The following is a 20,702-nucleotide window of genomic DNA, read 5'->3' as shown; positions in this document are numbered from 1 at the left end:
AGAGAGAGAGAGAGAGAGAGAGAGAGAGAGAGAGAGAGAGAGATTGTTTTTCTATAGCGCAAAAATATAAGGTCAAGTAAGCGTCCAAGCTGGGATACAGAAATCATACCAGCCTGGTGATGATAGCGTGAAACACCTGCATACTGATTGAGAGGGATTCAGGATGCCATTTGTAGGTTTCTTTTCATCTCTGGAGACATAAGTACATCACAATGCTTGAGGGAAAAAAAGGCATTAGCAAGAGCATTACTTGCATTTATAATAAAAGCATAGTACAACCCTTGACTGGTAGATTGTGGGGTTTCCTGTCATTAAACCAGTATTAGTCATCACCTAGTACTCTGCACGGCAATGAACATTAAAAGCCCATGGAAGGAAGATGCTTTAGCAATAAGGACTCTGAATTCCATTCAACTACCCAATTAATGCTTAGAATGCTAATTCTATCTGAAATTCAGGTGACTTAAGAGAAAGAGAAGGCAATGCTCATATCAACAGTTTGGCCGGGCACCCAGCCAGACATCCACACACAACGAGACAGGCATTGCAGCGGCTGGAGATCCAACATTGGCAGAACAAAGCAGTCCACAGGAAGCCTCTGCAAGAGCTCAGAGCAGATGTCCCCCTCTTTGTCTGCAGGCTCTCTCTCTTCTACTCCCTGGCTCCCTTTATCTCCAATGCTTTCAAAGGCATGAATCACCAGGCCAGAAGGACTAGGTTCATTAAGGTAATTAGTCCGGGGGAATATATGCATATAAATAAATATGCAAAGTGATAACCAAAGCTGAATTTGTTGTGGAAGAGTTGAAAGTCAAGAAAGTCAACATAAAGAGGCCAAAACTGAAGGAGAAAGAGATGGACCCCTGACCTGCATCAGTAAACAGTGTTGCATGGTGAGCATCAGCCCAGTCCGTGGGCAGGATAGCAGTGCCCTTGATGTCAGTGGCAAAGGCCTGAGGAAAGCTGAACACTCATCTGCAAAACGCAATGGTTTATTCTGAGTTCATGGACAGGTGAGCACAGTCCAGATTATTCCCATTGCAACTGAGTACCTCAGGAAATGCAGAGGAAGGTGGGAGGATCAGTGGTCTTGACTTTTTGCTCAAGGTTTAATGGAAACCTCATCTGTTATCTTCCAACTGAGCATCAAATCCCAAGCATTAGAAAGAATGGTGCGCTTTGCATTCGGTGATACATAAAGACATCCAAGCATAGTACACAAGTGTATGTGGTCCAGGAATAGAGTGCTGCTGCCTCTGCTCTCACTAGCCTTAGACCTTTATCTTTTCAACAGGATAGAAAAAAGAAGGAATAATGATATACACTGTTGTAAGGATTAATGTAGAAACACAAAAAGCTCTCCAAACAATGTTAAATAACAGCCATTGGAAGGTTGTTGCATTGTTTCTTTTTTTGTTTTTGTTTGTTTGTTTGTTTGTTTGTTTAAATCATCATTATGGTTACAAATTTTATGTTCCCCTGGGCAAATAGCCTTGTATTCAAGAATGGATTTTATTAGCTTTGTCTGGTTTATAAGATAAACACATATATCAGTGGATGGTAGAAGCAGATTTTGCCTGGCTGTGTGTTCCCTGAGTATAAATTTAGAAGCACTGTTGACTTTCTATTACAGTAAGGCCAACAGTACTGACAAAACACAGGGTATGAGACCTGATAGGGAAAGATTACTGGAACAGAGAACTCCTGGAAGTGGGTAAAACAGTATCTGCAAAAATGAAAACACTATTGAATAAGAGATGGTTTTGTTTATGATTTTGTTTATGATTCAAAGGATTAAGAAAGTAGCTGAAAATTATTCTATATCACACATATCTCGCAGGTCACAATCATAAGTAGAGGATGATAGCGTGTTTTTTCATTGACTTCATATCTCTCAGAGTTGAAGGCAGGACAGATTTTACAATTTTGGAGCGTGTATATAAAACATCCATATACATACATATATGCATACACATATGCACATAATGTTTCTTAGGCTAGTTTATAATTTTTGTTATCCTCCAGGAATAAAATACTTAAAATCAATTGTATTGGATTTCAATGAGCTCAAGATTGCCAAAAGGAGGAATGGTATAGATAATTTGATGCAGAACATATATGGAACTGATTTCTGTATGTGGAAATTCATACAAGTTTGTTTTTGTCACATGGATTTTGAAAACCTGCCATAAAACTTTTTTTTTCATTCAAAGAGGAGAGACATAGCTAATACTATAAATTCACTTAGATATCTCTGCCTTACATATTTTGGTAGCAAATTAAATTTATCACTTCATTATCCCTTCCTGGCAGTTGGAACTTGTAGACTTTAATGGAAGGTGCTGGAGTGGTTAATAGAATCTTCTCGTCACAGTTGAAGGAAATGTAGAAGTGAAACTCAAAAAGATTTGATGGGATTTATGCTAAAAGACAATGCCACCTAAGAGCACAAACCGAGACTGAAGCCTGTACTTTATCAGGGGATAGAATTAATTATCCACCAGACATGTAACTCTTGCTGAACTATAAATACACATGCATCAGTCTTCACAAATGATTACTTAGCCAGGGCTGTCGCCTATGGAATGGAATTAATGAGGACATTTGCATAAATCCTATATTGTTTTCACCCCTCAGGACTGAGTTGATTATGTCTTTTCCCAAAAGCTCCCAATCCACCAGGTTGATATGGAAACTTAAGTTGGGTTTCTTTAATTCTGGCAGCATAATAGTACTAGTGTTGAAAGATGGTGTGCTCAAGGGGTTAAATGTACAAACATAATTAGGTTTACATCTTGATTCAACATTGTGCATAGTTACACCTATTTAACCTCATTCTTCTCCTTTGTAAATGGGGATGTAGCTTTATCTATGTTTCATCTATATTTGAATATATATACATTCATAAACAATTTTGGAAATTGAGAGGGTTTTTACCCAATTAATATATGTTTTGTAACTGACCATTTTGCATCATTGTAAGATTGATCTGGGTTCGTTGCTCAGTCTTAATTGTCTTCTGCACAGCACAATCCATAACAAATACTCAGGTACTCTTGGATGAATAGACATCCATTTACATCATTACAATATAAACTCAAGGTTTCTGAGTAAGGCAGAGATAATGTAAAAATCTAATTAGTACCAAACTCAGATCTGTCACAAAAAACTTGATGAGTTCATAAAAGATGTGTGCTACGTATTTCTAGTTATCATGTTCTGGGAGATGGATCTTAGACAGTAGAGAGTGCAAAGGCAGGAGCTCCAATATAAAAACATCTGAATCAAAATATAGCTTTTGACTCTGCACACATCTACATTGTACAAAATAGGAACAAGATGTACCTAGAGTAAATGGAAATTCAACTCCTGTTTAGCCTTTTGTTCTATAAATGTTATGATCTTATTACCAGTTATTAAGAATGCTACTTTAAAACAAAATATCGATGAATAATGTTAAGGAATTAAAATTTGCAGACATATCTCCCAGTGGTTTTGTCTGTGTAAGAATGGGGGAAGGGGGACATAAGGGCCAAAGAGCCCAGCCCTGCATGTAACACACTATCAGCAATCAATTTAAGGTTGTGTTCTGGAAGTTTTGGCCTCAGGCAAGGCCAGCTTTTGTTAACAGAGGCTGCAGGCACTGGCTGATCCTACAAAGCAAAGCCAGTTGAAGGTCTACCAAAGGACCTAATCAAATTCTCCTTCTTTAAGCAGCAACTTCTCATCTGAATCTGGATGCCTTGTCTGCTGCCCAACCCTCCTCCAGGGGCCAGATGTGCCCCGGCTTGGTTTCTAAGCCTGCCTGGCCTCCCTGATGTGAAAGGCCTCCAGTATTTCTGCTCCACACCCAGCTGCTGACAAAGGGGGCACAGGGAAATGTATTTGTTTATGCCCCCAGCAATCCATTTCTTGGTGCTGGTTTCCGGCTAAGATTTTTATCAGATACCAGTCACTGTTTTCCAGTGGTTAGCTTCACAAGGGCTTTAGTTCCCAAAGGCTACCTGATTAAAAGTCATTTGGACATTCAAACTGTCTTTTTGGTAGTTCTTAAAATATATGTTTGTTTATAAATCTTATAAAATGGTCACCCTCTGGTTTCAGAGTAAGTTTTTTGCTTTTCTTTTAAAAATTACCTTACTATATATGTACACGCCTATGTATATAGTGATATGTGCAGACTTCCACATATACAATTAGAGGAACTTACACAAATATGTGTGTCTAGCCAACTCGCACCACCAAGAGAATAAAAATACAACTCTAGAACATTCCCGTCTCCCTCCCTCTGGTCTCCTACCCTTGTCATGATTTCAAATAGCATAGATCTTTTTCTCTTAAAATCCACATTAAGTGAAATTGTTCATTGTATTTTTTTATGTCTGGCTTCTTTATTTTAATGTCCTCATATTTGTTCTTTTCTGTTTCTTTTCTCTGTCTCTAGTATTGATACATGTACACATACATAGAAATATATACATGCTACCTGCTGAGTCTATTTGGTGTTGCTCGTATGTATATGTTTGTAGGGATGACCACATAGTATTGGATGGCTGGTTAGGGGACTCAGCTCTAGAGCAGACTGGTTTTCTCAGCAGTCATTACCTGTTGCTCTTTATTTAGGGTGGGGTTTTTGTTGTTATTTTTTCTACCCATGTTGGGATGCCAACTAATGTCATTGTTCAAGGTCTGGTTTAGGTAGCCATATCGTTGAGATTTTATAGTTATATGTCATGTTTTGTATTAAATACACAATCTCAAAAAAAGAAAAAAATATACAAAATCTCTCAAAAATGACCTGGTTCTCTATCTCAAAACTGAATATTTACTTTTATTTTTCGTGAAGAAATGCCTATAAGTTCAGAGTTGAGTATTGGGTATAATCAAAAGAATGTTTAATGTGTCATTCTATGCATTGTTTAGTAAGCTATTACCCTTTTTTATTGCTCTGTATTCTTGCCAGCATTTGATATTGTTAACTTGTTAATTTAGTATTTCTAGAAAGTTAAGATTTCTGCTGAACTTTCTAATGCCACCTCAGACTTTCCATCTCAGTTTTGGTAATCTGAGTTGTCAATTTCTACACGGTGTTACATTTACTGAAGAAGATAATATTTTAATCCCAGGGCAGGGTACCAGACATATGGGAGTGTGAGAACGACTGAGTGATGGAGTCTAAGCTGCTGAGAGAAAAGGTTCATTGATATAAACAGTGCCTTGCCCACCATCTGCTAAGCTTCCTTTTGATTTTCAGAGGTGGGGTAGGAGGACTGATCAGCAACAGCATAATATTACAGAGAGACATTTCAGAATCTTCATGAATCAATTCAATAGAGAGCTCTTTTGAGGTTGGTGCCAAAGGGAAAACAAAAGAAAACAGGTACCAGCTCTCTTCTCCATCTTCCTCTTAATCAATGTATTTTCCAGGCTGGGGGTGCTACTGAAATCAATGAATACACTCCTTTCAGCCCAGGAAATTCATTCATGTCTCTTATTAGAATCAAGTGACTCTGTTATTAATTGATTCAAAGATGGGGGGTAACCATTATATTCCATATGATTTAGGCTAACCAAAAAAAAAAAAAAAAAAGTTAAACCCAGTGCAAATCAGTGGAACTGTTCTCTCACATTGCATCTTACAGCAGCTGAATATTCTATATGGCATTTCACAGAGATATGATTTGATTTGCGAACATCTGCAGCAGTCTGGAACACATTTTCCCCTGTGCTTGACTTTTAGCTCATTATAGCTCTCAGATGTTCTCACAGCAATCCTGTGACATATCCGAGTGTTACTGAACAAACACCACCGAAGCCTGTGTCTTGAGTAGTGTCAATCTCAGTTGAAAATGTTTCAGCTTTCTTACCATCAACACTAGAAGAATTTAATTAACTCACTAAAACTTTCAAAATGATGGCTAATGCACGGGAGAAATGAGAAATAGGAGGGGGGTGACGGTTGGAGGCGGAGAGCAGATGAGCTTAACCTCCCACAGGCTGATGCCTGCCACCCTCAGACTGGCTCTGTGGGTCATGAGAATTCTTTCTGCAGCTCTGCACAGCCTCCTGAGGTCTGCCAGGAACCCTCTTGCTGGTGGCGTTGCCCCCTTGGAGATGGAGAAGGTGGAGGTGGCAACTACTGCTGTTACATGCCCTGGGTCCCCACACGAGGTCAGCTTCTGGCCTCTAATAAGCTCTCCTCCAGCTGTTCTGGTGTTTTCAGTAGGTGGGGCTGGGAGACCAAGGTCAGAAAAGAGCTGTCATCAGTGACATGGTTTTTGCCCACTGCTGCTATTACATTAAGAAAGCAGCTGGTGAAATAATGTATGCCAAAGCACTTTGGAAATTATGAAATGCTTATGTAATTGTTGGGGATAATTGCTACGATTGTTTTATTCCTAGGATGTAGAAAGAGCAGTGACCTGGACTATTGAGTGGCAAAGTCCACGAGAAAGCTGAATAGATGGGTGTGTAGGGTCCAAAAAGAGATCTGTTGATCAGAGGACAGATTTGGAGGCTAACAATATGAAGGGTAAAGTTGGCTTTATGGGTCAGATGAATACACGGAGACATGTGAGAGCAAGAGACAGGACTTGGGACAAAAGTGTTTATGGGACAAAGAAAACAAATAGTGATCGCTTAAGAATGTTTTAAATGAGTAACTGGAGAAATTTTCTCTAGGCTGAGTGTCATATTCATGCTTGTCATACAAGAACTCAGGAAGCTGAGGCAGGAGACTTTTCAGAAGTTTGAGACCAGCTTGGGCTACAAAGTGATATAGTCTCCAAAATAAAACCAAAAAGTTTTCTGGTCCATACAAATACTGTTTATCTCTTTTTTTGTGTTTTGTGCCTTAGACCAGAGCCTTGATCCACTCTTATTGCACTTTTGAGGTTATTTTGGAAGACTTTTACTTGTGCTTTTTGTACATATTCACAATAGTGGCACAAAATACAGTTACAGGCAAGCTTTAGTCTAATGTCCACACACACATTTGATACATTTGATATTTTCAAAGACATAGGGTGATATTAGTCATCCTTGGATACATGAAGTGCTTATACTGTTATGAAGAAACCAGGAAGAAGTGGCTAAGTTCCAAAGGAACTTTAAATATGTGGGAATGATTAGCTATAAAATATAGCATATAACACACATCTACCAAAATGAGTACCCAGAGGTATCTACTAAATAAATGAGAACTTTCCTGAGTAAAGCCTTTAGATTTGGGGAGTGGGCTGACTGGACATCTAGTTTTGGTTTGTTGAAATTAGAAAAGCAAGTGAGTGAGGAGAGGCAGTGCATAGTGCCTATGTGTATTAGAACCTGACCTGGGAAGGGCAGTGGAATCTGTCTTCATTCTCTCAGCTGCCCTTTGAGTACAGGCACAACTCCTCTGAGTCTCTCAATCCACAAACACAAGGTAAGCCAAAGAATGCTGTTGTGTAGCATTTTTCTACAAATTGAAGCATTCCTTCCACATGGCTGGAGGCGGTCAGCTGTGTCACACTTCAACTGCCCTGCCTTCTGTGTCATTATGGTCTGTATCCCCACAAACTGTGAGCCAAAGTAACTACTCCATAAGTGATTTCATGTCAGTGATTTGACCACAATGTGAAGCACCTAATCCAAGGATTGGTCAATAGCAATGTCTACCAAAACACCAAAGAATAGACCCAGGGGTGTCCCAGGCTCATTGTATATCTTAGCAATTGTGATAGAATTCTCTAAGATTGGAATGATTTTTATCTGCCCACAATGATTGGGTTCCTTTGGTTGGTTTCACTTTGGAACCTCAATAACTATGAGAAAACACTTGGTAACCATTGAGGTTTGAAAGTGCCCAGAGTGAGAGCCAGGAAATCAATAGGGGCACTCTGCAGCTCAGAGCAACTGGAGAATGACCAACAGTAGAATATCCGAGAGAAGGGTATTACACTTTGAGAAAAAATCATAAGCACAGAACACATGGGGCGGGGGTTGGGGTTAAAGATTGGCTGTAGAAAATCATCATCAAAGGTTGCAGCTTTGTTTGCTGGTGAAATTCTAGGACTGTACAGCTATAAGATGTGAGGGCTGGGAGCAAAGACTCAGGGACAACTAGAGTTGGCTAGGGAACTTCACAAATAGTGCCTGGAGCTGCAAATCAAAGGACTCAGAGCAGCATTAGTCACATGCTCTGTGTAGGCTGTAGTTCCACCATCTCAGACCCATTTCTAATATGTAGTCTATGACTCTTGTAACAACATTTACTTCCAGGATTACATAATATACAGTCATGTATTGGGGATTCCATAGCTAACTAGGTCAGTATAGAATTCAAAATAATCAGGTTCTCCAAGAGAAGCTGATTAGAGAAACTTATTTTGTCACATATGAGATGCTAATCATGCCATTAAACATATCTCAGATTATCCTCCCTAAAATACCCTAAAGCTGCACAGACCTGTTTCATAGCACTTATGACATCTAATTTTGTTTGTTTTGTCTGAGTCATAGTCTCACACTAGTGTAGGCTAGCACTGAACTCAGAGCAATGCTCCCACATCCTTTCAGAGATAAGCCATTTCCGCAGATTAGCCATGTCATTTTTCAAGATCAAAACTAACTGCAATTTTGTTTTGTTTTGTTGGATTTTTTTTTGTAAATTAAATAATAGTTTTATTTCTCTTTCGAATAAAGTAAATCTAATTTTATTTTCAACTCTTAGGATTAGATAGACTGGCATGAGGATCAGTGTGGTTGAAATCTCTGGTGAGTTTCACTTCTCCAGAAAGCTCATTCCACTCTCATGACTACCTGAAGGTTATTCTTCAACCTCATATTCCATTTATACGTGACGACGACAGATGAGACAGAGGAAAATCATGCTTTTCGCAGGAAGATCCTCACGACCACAGCTCAGAGTCACAAATGTAGGGAATCACTTGATAGCTAGAATATGAACTCAAACTTTAATTTACCTGCTCATAGGTATTGCAATAAAAACATCCCAATCTCTACAGCAAATAAGAAAAAAAATCCTAGTTTTTTTTCATGGTACTTAAAAGTCAGACCAGAATTAATGTAAGTTATGCTGAAGATGAAAAGCATTTTGCACAAGTTCTAAGTATATAATTAATATTAATAAGGTACATTCTGATTAAAGTAGTTATATTAGATGAAGTATGAGAAATTACAGTTAACCACTTACTTTCATGGATGACAAAGGAAATAATTACACTGTGGTTGGTAATTAGATATCAATTTTAGATGGTAAGGAGAAATAAGGAATCTCATTTTCTTATACGTATACTGGACAAAGGAAAGGAGCTGTGGAGAAATGGGGAAATACAGAGGAGGTTGTAAGCGCAAAACATCTTATTTCAGACAAGTGATCATGGACTACAGAACGTGATGACAAACTGAAAACTCTATTGCTTCTGGAGTCTCTGGGCCAGCTGACCTGGTATTCCTCTCCCAATTGAGAGTGGAAAGTTGTGTTCTGCAAAATCTTATCCTATGTCAAGTCCACACAAACAACAACAACTGATCACAGGATCACATACTTCTGCTGGGTTTGCCTATGTCTCACAGGGGTCTTGACCCGGGGCTCCTGGACAGAGAACACTAAATGATCACGGCTCTTTGTGAAGGGAAATCAAGCAACCCCTGGTGTATGATGAACGGGGCAGGCAGGGTGATAGTACTTGTGACTCTGATGATAAGCAGTGCAAAGTGACTTCTTCCCATCAGTGCAGGACTTCTACCAGTGCCTCCGCAAAGTGGCTTGTGTTAGATTCAGATAGCCCTGCTTCTGATCTGCGACAGTGCTCTGCTTCTTCCTTCTGCTTATTTTAGGAATGGTGAGGAACAGTTTACTATTCAAACCCTTAGAAAGGGAGTTCTTGCAAAATACTGAAAAGCTTTTTCTACAGATGAGTCTGCTTTAAGGAAAAAAAAATATACTAGCCTTTGGACAGACAAAATAAAATTTATTAAGAGTATATTATAATAGGATAAGAAAACATAAAAAATAAGGTGGAAGCATTGTTTGAAAAACTACACAAATGATGAAATAAATTATCAATGCATCTCTAAAATACTTGTATTTTTCTTAATGTTATCCATCTATTTTAAATAAGGTTATATACAACATTACTCTGAAATGAATTAATCAATGAACATATCATTCTACTATGTTATAAATTATAATGCTACCCACTGTATTACTTGCCTCCTCTATGCTAGATGCTCATGATGCGTGATTTCTGTTTTTCATAAAGTGCCTCTGAAAGAAGTAAAATTACCTTATTTTGCCTTTGTACAAATGGGAGACTAAAGGATCCATGTCCCTGACCCAGGCTTACAGAATTTTAGACGAGTTTAAACCTTCCAGGCCCCAAAATATCTCTGTTGTGTTGCTCTTTACATTACACATCAATAGATATTGAAGACTGGTAAGATGACCAGAAGCTCACAATTACAAATGAAGTTGTAAATTTTTATTCAATAGCATTTTTTCCTTTTAAATAGGAATACCTGTCATTTATAAAAGAGACACCTGTCTTATTGTTCTAAGGCCCCGGACATTCTCACACAGCACAACAGATACTTCTCAAACCATAGAATGCTGTTATATTCATAGATGAAGATCCCTAGTATCTGTGCCATGCATTCTCACCTGGTAATTGTGGGGTCTTGGGGACTTTCTTTCTGAGATTGGTGATTTTTAAAATTTCCTTGTTCTATGACTCAAACCAAGAGCAAACTACAATTTAACCTCATGAAGTTTATCTATAGCCTGACAAAATCAGTGCCACCAAAATGTTTTATTTCAATCATAGCCTAAGTAACAGATAGAAATATAATGTCACCAGGAATATTCTAACAATATAGTGAGACCACTGGCAGTTCAACGGTAATGAACTCCAGGGTCAGAACTGTAGGTGATGGAGAACGTAACCTGGACAAGGACCTTAACACTTTAAAGTGAATGCCAAGGGATTGGCTTTCATCTAGCACCCCCCTCCCCCAACACACATTTCTTCTTCACCGGCAAGTTATGAAAATTTCATTAAAGAAGGATAAAATAAAGCAAGTTACGTTTACAAAGCTAGGTCACAAGTTCTTCATGGCAGATTTTTCATTTTTAAGAGTCTTTATGAAGTCCTGATTGAACAGGTTATACTATTTCCAATGAGCCAAGCATGCCTTGTATAGTATGATGTATGGCTTTTTTTTTTTCTGATTAATATTTCTCATGAGTCTCAAGTGTTCAGACCATCCACTGCTCCATTCTGCAATTTGAGTTTTCATTTTGTAAACTGACTCTTGATGAGCCCAAGTTAATTTGTAATGAAGCATAGCATCAGTGTTTTCTGGCATGGGTAGTTCAAGAAATCTTTACTTGCCCTTGACACCAATACGTGAGAAAATTTTCTCTTTGTTTTCTTAAAAAAAAATTATAGGCAAAGAAATGGCTTAGTGGTGTTCTTATAGACCCCCAGGTTCAGTTCCAAGCACCCACATGATAACTGTACTTCCAGGGAATCTGACTCCCTCTTCTGGCCTCTATGGGCAGTGCATTCATGACAAACACATGCAGTAAAACATACAATAAAATAAAATGAATCAATTTTTTAATTTTACATTTTTATGTAAAAATTTGTAGTCCAGAGGGACAGGATACTTTATGTCTTCTCCTCAGCTCAGTTTTATAGTAGACTAAAATTGTTCTAAATGTTAATATTTTAGTAATATTAATTAATATTAATGTTTTATTAATTAATAAATATTTATAAATATTAATATTGTATTAGGCCTTTATCTTTATATGCAAAATATGTGTGTGTGTGTGTGTGTGTGGCACTAGTTCTATGATAAGAATTCTTAGTTAGATTGTACTTTCTCTACTGCATTGTTCATGAGCTTTTGTTGACTATCAATTCAGTGTGTATTTGCAGGTTTATTTCTGGTCTCTCCATTGGTCTCTTTGATCTATTTTTCTATCCCAACACTGAAACACACTTGCTTGACTGTATGTTTATAGAAGGACAATGAAGGTAGATAGTCAAAGTCTTCAAACTTTGTTCTATTTTATGAATTATTTTGGCTATTCTACACTCTCAAATCCAATGTATATTTTGACATCAATGTGTCAACTTGAAAAACATATGTCAGAATTTTGATTGGGATCATAATGTTCAGACATTTCAATTTGAAAGTAACTGACGCCTTTCCACATTTCGTCAGTGATTTGAAGCTGCTTTAGTTTTTCTTCATAATTCAGTGCCACGTTCAGTGGGCAGATACTGCATATGTTTTAATTGGTTCTAAGGTAGTTCATACTTCTCACTGTGTTTATGTCATTTTAAATTGATTTCATAGAGGGACATAATTGACTTCTGTATATTGTTTTTGTGTCATAAATCTTTACCAACCTCACGTATTATTTTAATCACATTTATGTAGTTTTTTGTTATTTTTATGTGAAAAGTCTTAGTACTGAAAATTGAACAGTCTAAACCCTTCTAGACACCATTCATTTCTTTGATTATTCTCAATTTTTTTTTTTTTTTTTTTTTTTTAGGTTTTTCGAGACAGGGTTTCTCTGTATAGCCCTGGCTGTCCTGGCACTCACTTTGTAGACCAGGCTGGCCTCGAACTCAGAAATCCACCTGCCTCTGCCTCCCGAGTGCTGGGATTAAAGGCGTGCGCCACCACGCCCGGCTTATTCTCAATTTCTTATCACACCTCTACCACCATGGAATAGAATGAAAAGAGTCCCTGCTCAGATGTTGATCTTAAAAGAAACAATTTATTCTTCCAATATCAAATACTATGCTAGCTACAGTATCTATATAGATTCCTTAGGGTTATCATTATGAATGTATATTGGGTTTTCAAAAAATAAGTTTTTTGGGGAGCCAATGGCTTATATCCAATACACTGAAACTGCTAAAGAGTAAAAAGTAATAAAATAATAAAAAGAAAGATAGATTAAGCAGATACTTGACCGACAAAAGGTCTATGGTTGAAAAGAACATCAAGAGGATAACATCATTAGTAATAAGTAATAAAAATTAAAATCACAATAATGATATTAATATGCATAGATTAAGACAACTCAAATAAAAATGGCTTAGTATTTCACATGTTGTATTGAATGCAAAACTAAATTTACATATCCATAGTTGCATAGATGTAAAATGTTTAAATTACTTTAGAAATATCTTTAAAGGTTTCCTGTAAAACTTATAAAGTCACTTTTTAACCAAGGGATTAGAATTGTATATATTATCCAATATATATGGAAATATGAACACAATGAACAAGCACAATGAACAAGTTATTCAAGAATGCATTCCAGATACCAAGAAAAACAAGACCAGTGTTTTGAATGAATAAGGACATTATAGCATATTTATAAATCAGAATATAATTACCAACAATAAACTAATAGTATGCATAAAACACTTCAGTGAGAGAGAGAGAGAGTTGTCATACACAGACCCTCCCACACACATTCTGTGGACTTCTATTTAAAATACAGAAGAACAGGAGCAAACTAATCTTGGCTCATAGAAATTAGATGGTATTTGTTCCTGGTGGTGCCTGGAAAGACGCCATTGCTGGGTCGTACCCACAAACATCCTCAGGTGGGGTTATATTGTACATTACAGTCAAATCAGGGTCATGGTAAATGTCTCTATTCACTTATTAAACATTCTATTTATAATAGAGTTATTGTTCTATTTGAAAATTTTACACTGGTGTTAGAAAACAAATAACACAAATAAAACAAGTATTTTTTTTGTTTATTACTGAGGACTGAATACAAGGGTGTGTGTTCAGAAGACAAACCCTTTACCACAATCACAGTGCAATGGAAGTAAAACTTTCAGGCTGTAATTAGAGAACAGTATTATACTCTCAGTGGCTACTACTAATATAATAGCCATGCTATTAACTACACACACATACACACACACACACACACACAGAGAAACACGCACAAATGTGTGTGCATATATAAAAATGTATTTATACATATATTACAATATATAATATATATGAATATTCAGTTCTATTAGTTTTCTAAGGAGAGGATGATATGTATATATTATATACTATATATAATAATTAACTATGTACATAATTATGTATACATTATATAATTATATATATTCATATTATATCAATGTATAAAATATATATTATATAACATATTTATATTATAATATATACAAAATACAAAATATATATTCCTCTCTTTAAAAAATTGACAGAACTGAGTATTCAGTCATCACTGTATAAAATTCCCATATCCTTTTTATAATGGTCTGATACTGCGTTACTTTGGTTTTAACATAACAGAAAGATGTAAGTGGCCATGTGCATACATCTTTGGTTTCTACCTTCAAAACAAAAGCATTGTCCTCATTGCTGCTCACAGCTTCCTCAGCAGTGTTCCTGATCTCGTCCTAATGAGGGCTCCTTAATGAGCATAGATTAGGTTCCCTTATTAATATCGCTGATGTGTATTTCATCATGCTTTAATACCTGCTGAAAGTAGTTTGGCACGTTTACTCTTTTCTTATAAATGCCTGCTATTCCTGAAAGAGCCAAGCTGGAATTTTAATTACAAATTGGCCTTCTCTTTTTCTTCTAAAGAAGAATACCACAGACAGTTTGTATTGATTCATTCTACAAACATGTAGCATTGCTCTAGGTGCTTGGAAACTCACAGATAAAGCAGACCTGGTATAGAGTCTCAAAATGCTTATAGTAAGTTGTAGCAATGGACCAGTAGATGCAGGACTAGAAGATGTGTTAAGCTTGCTAATTGTGTGAACAAAAGCCTTTAGAAGAAAGTGATTTGAATTTCCCAATGAGAAAAGAAAGCCTTAGATGGCTTCAGAAAGGAAAAGAAACTCAAGGTATATTTTAAAATAAGAGCATAACCATTGTACTCATGCAGCAATTAAACCTCTGTGGTGGTTTGAATAAATATGGTCCCCATAGGCTAATAGGGATTAGCACTATTGGAAGGTGTATCAGTTGTAGAGTGCTCAGTTCCTTCTCCAGCACCATGTCTGTCTGGGGATAGCCATACTTCCCACCAAACATCTGAACCTGCAGGCCAGCCCCTATTGAATGTTGTCTTTTAGAAGTGTTGCCATGGTCATAGCATCTCTTTATAGCAATAGAAATCCTTACTAGGACAACCACTCTCCCACCTTCCTATATGATGGACACTGTTGTAGACACTGGTAAATAGATCTGGCCACTCAAGAAGGTTATCATAATTGTGGCATGTTTGCAAAGCCAAGAAAGCATTAACAGTTGCACACTTGCCTATGTCATTTTTTCTTCTGGCTTTTTTTTCCCACCTCATTTTGCTAAAGTAGACTAATAAAATGAGACGTAGAGGTTTGGGTTTTTTGTTGCTTTTTCATTGTTGTTACTGAAATACCCTGATAGTAGAAACATGGTTGGAAAAGGCTTATTTTGCTGATGGTATCAGAAGAGTACACTCAGCCTTGGCTGGGAAGGCATGGTGGAAGAAGCAGGAGGCTGGTTGGTCAAACAGTATTCATATTCAGTGTCTTAGTCACCTATTCTATTGCTGTGACAAGAATCCGTGACCATGCCAGTTCAGAGTTTCAGAGACTTAGTACATAATCCTGGTAGGAAGCAAGGCTGACATATGGTGCTAGAGCAGTAGTTGAGAGATACATACTGCTCTGTAAGCCCAGAGGGAGAGACTGGGCCTTTGCATGGGATTTTGAAACCTCAAAGCTCTTTCCCACTGACCCACTTTCTCTAATAATGCTGCAACTACTTCAATAAGGTCATATCTTCTAGTTTTTCTAAACACTTCAAACAGTTCTACTCCTTGGTAACCAAACATTCTAATACATGGATTTATGAGGGCTATTCTCAAACTACTGCATCCAGGAAACAGAAAGTATGTGGGAGATGTGACGAGAATATTAAGCTTTTAGACATGTGCCACCCTCACCCCGAATGACTCACATCCCCAATTACTCTCCACATCTTAAATGTTCTACAATCCTTCCTAATAGTGCCACCAGCTGAGAACCAAGTGTCCAAACAAAAGAGCCCATGGGGGGCATTACACATTTTAACACCAAAACTAAAGGTTATTCTCTTCCCTACTCTTCCCTTATAATGTAATAGAGTTATTGCCTGATGTGCATGGTGACTACCAGTTCTACCCTCTGGCTCCATGGTACATTCACACACCTGCCCAGCTGCAGAGCCAACACTCATGTACTAGGATGTAAGGATAGATATGACAGGGATGTAAAGATGGATATGACAGAGATGTAAGGATGGCTATGACAGGGATGTAAGGATAGGTTTGACAGGGATTTAAGGATAGAAGTGGACATATCACCAGGGCCTGTGTAGCAGTTAAGAGTTTTGTGCAGTTTTGTGATACCTGTTGGGACTCAGCTTCTCAGGAGTAAAAATGAGAAACTGGTCCTGGTGTAGAAGTGAAAACACAATGTGAGATGGTAAAACATGAGAAGTTTTACTTGTTGGATTGGAAAGCTGCTCTGGAGGTAGGGATCGGCATGTGGGAATGTGCAGAGCCCCAACTCTGCAAAAGGCATGACCTGTAATTGTTTTCTTTCTGTGGAACAGTGGGGCTTGCTCAGTGGTTCTGTTGCCCTCTCCAATAGAGAACAGGAAGGACACTTACTTCAGTGCTTTTCTGATCATAAACTTTGAGCCTCAAATATTAGATAATCCAATATGATTCATGTTTCTCAAACAAATAATTGCATCATTATTAGTGCCCATGCCCTCAAAGGCCAAATACTAACCTTGAGTTTATTAATCCCTTGAAAATAGCATTTCTCACTCTGTCAAGTTCTTTCCCTAGCTAAGGCCTCATAGTCTCTCTCTCTCTCGCACTCTCTCTCTCTCCCTCCCTCCCTCCCTTCTTTTCTTTTTTTTTGCCATCCAACTCTGACTTACAATTGTTTTATTTTTTCTAAGTTTCTACTCTAATCTTGCATAATTTATGAAAGAGAAAGCTCAAGGAGAATACCACTTGTACTTCCCAAGTGAGACCTAGCTAATTTCACACAGGTTTTATTGAGGTGGATCTACATTTTCCCTATGGCATGAAAGGGCCATAAAGTGAGGTGTCATAAATAGCAGGATATAATATGCTAATAGGTTGCAAACAAACATACACACACAGAAATACAGACACATGCACATGCATCCACACATGTACATGCTCATGCACACACGCACACACACACACACACACACACACACACCAAGGGGATATACACAGGAATCTACCTGAAATGTGAATCCTGAGTACTTAGACACACTAGGTAGGATATTAACCTAAAGGAGATATCTCCTGTTGTGTAAGTCATACCTGCTTGTACCTGAGAACCCAGAGTATATTATCAGATCATCTGCTTGTTCCTTGTTTTATCTTTGAGAAAGGATTCAGCAATCTTTTGAAAAAAAATGATAATACTGAAAATTATATGAATGATTTTGTTGAAGACTGGATTTACCAACATAAAAGTCCAAATCTAGACTACTAAAAAATCAATTTCCATTTATGTCATGAACACAGATGTCCTCTTCCTGATCCATCATTCCTTTGAATATGGAAATGGAGACCTGAAGGTGGATACCCTTCAGAAGACAAAACACGCCACAGCATGGAGCAGCTACTTACATTACAGCTCACATGTCACACATCCAAGTTTATAGATCGTCATAAACTACCATGTCAGAAACAACTTCCTTGAGACATTTTTTACGTTAAATGTGTGTAATGTCATCTGTGAATTTTTTTTAGTTACAAACAACCTTAGTGTATTGCTGATCATTGATAAAGGCAAGAACACTCCCTGAATACTGAAGGCTCAGTCTATGATAATATGATTACTTACACTAATAATGCTGCTTAGGCTCTGTCTCCTAATTACAATATTATAAATATTAATGTCACAGCCTTTCTGTTTGATTGCCACTCATGGAGTCATTCATCATGATATTTTCCTGGAACCCACTTTGTACATTTTATTTCTTTCCCGCTTTCTCATTACAGAACTTGCAATCACACATATTATTCTTCAAGAAGTCTTTATTCTTGGCTATCTGCTAGGCTAAGGACAGTGATATCTCTCACAAACACTGCCCACTTATGTGCTGTATCCCTCAGCTTCGCCCAGCGGCACACCCAGGGTTTTTGTTTTCCATTCTTTTTCATGTGACCTGTTTCAAGTTAAAACTCATGTGAATTATTAAATGCTTCCTTAAAGAATCTTTTCATACCGCCTCCCTCTCTTTTTTAAAGTTAATTATTGATGTAGTGACAAGCTGAAAAGACTAAGAATTATAATTTTTTTCTCCCCTCGTTCAGGACTCAAGAAATATCTTCTGACAATGGTTGTCTATTTAGAATAATACAAAGGAAACACAAAGGCGAAATGCTGAAGGTTGTTTTAGAAAAGAGTTGCTGAAATCACTGTATTATACAAAATGTAAATGTAGTGTATATTTCTCAGAAAATAGCAGTTAGAGAGAAAGTAGGGCCGCAACCTTTGGAGCCCAGGTTTAACCACATGGCAGAGGCAGTTACAAAAGATACTGATTAGATTTTAATTTTAAAAATGGCATCATATTATTCAGGACTCCAGTGGTTTGATTGTCTTGAAAATAGAAAGGTAATGTTATAATCTCTAGAGCTTGTTAAAGAATAAAGAAATCCCTAGATTCTCACTGGAAAGAATGCTAGTCATCAGCACAGCCAGCAAGAACTCAGAGGCACTTCACATTGCCAACTTCAATCTTTTTCTTTTATATGACCTTGTGTTTTATCAGACAGTAACTGGGAGACCTATCACATAGCTGTAATCAAGCCTGCTTCAGAATGATTCTACTGTAAAAAATCAACATCAAACAGGCATTGCCTTTGGTACCTTGGAGGGGGTGTAGAAAAGCAAATGATCTGAAAGAGAAATGAATGCTAGCAGAGTCCTCCATGGTTGACACAGGAGAAACCAGCACATACCTGTCCCATGAGCTCAGCAATGCGTGGAACTGGTTTCCCTTTCTGATGACTCATAATGGGTGGACTCTGACCATCCCAGTCTGCTAACTCTTCAATGCTCTTCAGATAAAGCAGGGCTTTGAGGCCAGTGCAGTAATCTTCAATCACAGTGAAGTCCTGATTCTGAATAGCGCTGCATACCTAGGGAAAATAAAATTGGAGAACATCAGACCAAAAGCAATCTCTTCAGATAGATTAAACCTTCAGTCATTTAACAAAAGTTTATGTGCCAGATAAATTATAAGGAAAACAGAGCAACAGTGGTTGAGGATACGAGTGGGAGGTAACCATGGGCAGACCCAAGATATCCCAAGGAACCTCTGGAGGTGGTGAAGGCTTCCTTCAAATTGACATGTTGACATCATTCTCACAGAAATGTATACATATTGCAAAGCACAGGAAGCTGCATATTGTAATCATGTGCAGGTGCATGCCAGGTAAATTTCCATACAGTTGTTAAACACTGATTTCTATGGTTGCATTTTGGCATAACACAGACACCTCAGTTCTCTCATTTTCCCTCTCCTTTTTTATACATTTTTAATAGATATTTTCTTCATTTACATTTCAAATGTTATCCCCAAAGTCCCCTATACCCACACCCTGCCCTGCTCCCCAACCCACCCACTCCTGCTTCCTGGCAAGGATTTGGAGAAAGAGGAACAGTCCTCCATTGTTGGTGGGATTGCAAGCTGGTACAACCACTCTGGAAATCAGTCTGGTGGTTCCTCAGAAAATTAGCATAGTACTAATTGAAGATCCAGCAATACCTTTCCTGGGCATATACCCAGAAGATGTTCCAACTGGTAATAAGAACACATGCTCCACTATGTTCATAGCAGCCTTATTTATAATAGCCAGAAGCTGGATAGAACCCAGATGTCCCTCAACAGAGAAATGGATACAGAAAATGTGATACATTTACACAATATATTCAGCATTTAAAAACAATGAATTTATGAAATTCTTAGGCAAATGGATACATCTGGAGGATATCATTTTCCCTTTCTTATTTTATTTTATTTTATTTTTTATTTTTTATTTTTTCTTTTGGTTTTTCGAGACAGGGTTTCTCTGTGTAGCCTTGGCTGTCCTGGAACTCACTCTGTAGACCAGGCTGTCCTGGAACTCAGAAATCCGCCTGCCTCTGCCTCCCGAGTGCTGGGATTAAAGGCATGCGCCACCACGCCCGGCTCATTTTCCCTTTCTTGATAACACTGCCAAAGTGTTGTTCTCAAGCCTAGAAGTGGTGAAACTGCCTTTGCATTGCTTGAGTCCAACCAATGGACACATTTCATCTATAGATTCATTCTTGAGAAATTACTAAAACAGAAACAAAAATTGGACACAGAAATATTCTCCTAATGTTTTATATTTGTGTTGGGCTTAATTCACAGCTATCTTTTGCTATGTGGGATTGTCACACTACTGAGGGCTTCTTCTTCTTCTTCTTCTTCTTCTTCTTCTTCTTCTTCTTCTTCTTCTTCTTCTTCTTCTTCTTCTTCTTCTTCTTCCTCTTCCTCTTCAAGATGTCTGTGGTCTTTTCCTGTTTGCATCTAAGGAACAACCAACTAGTCCTCAATCTCTTGACTGTCACCTT

At 37.7% G+C, this 20,702-nt stretch overlaps 1 protein-coding gene across 1 annotated transcript in view; it reads right to left on the bottom strand.

Annotated features, from left to right (window-relative positions):
* Dpyd (dihydropyrimidine dehydrogenase) overlaps positions 1-20,702 on the bottom strand; it is an 849,196-nt gene that overhangs the window by 94,714 nt on the left and 733,780 nt on the right. Inside the window, exon 20 of the mRNA XM_021158977.2 lies at positions 19,064-19,243. Within this exon, the coding sequence (XP_021014636.1) occupies positions 19,064-19,243 (180 nt within the window). The remainder of the gene's footprint in view (positions 1-19,063; positions 19,244-20,702) is intronic.

Source organism: Mus caroli, chromosome 3 (genome assembly GCF_900094665.2).
Source record: "Mus caroli chromosome 3, CAROLI_EIJ_v1.1, whole genome shotgun sequence".
In the NCBI taxonomy this organism is placed as follows: domain Eukaryota; kingdom Metazoa; phylum Chordata; class Mammalia; order Rodentia; family Muridae; genus Mus; species Mus caroli.
Note: the sequence above shows the minus strand (reverse complement) of the source record. Positions and strands in the feature narration are given on the sequence as shown.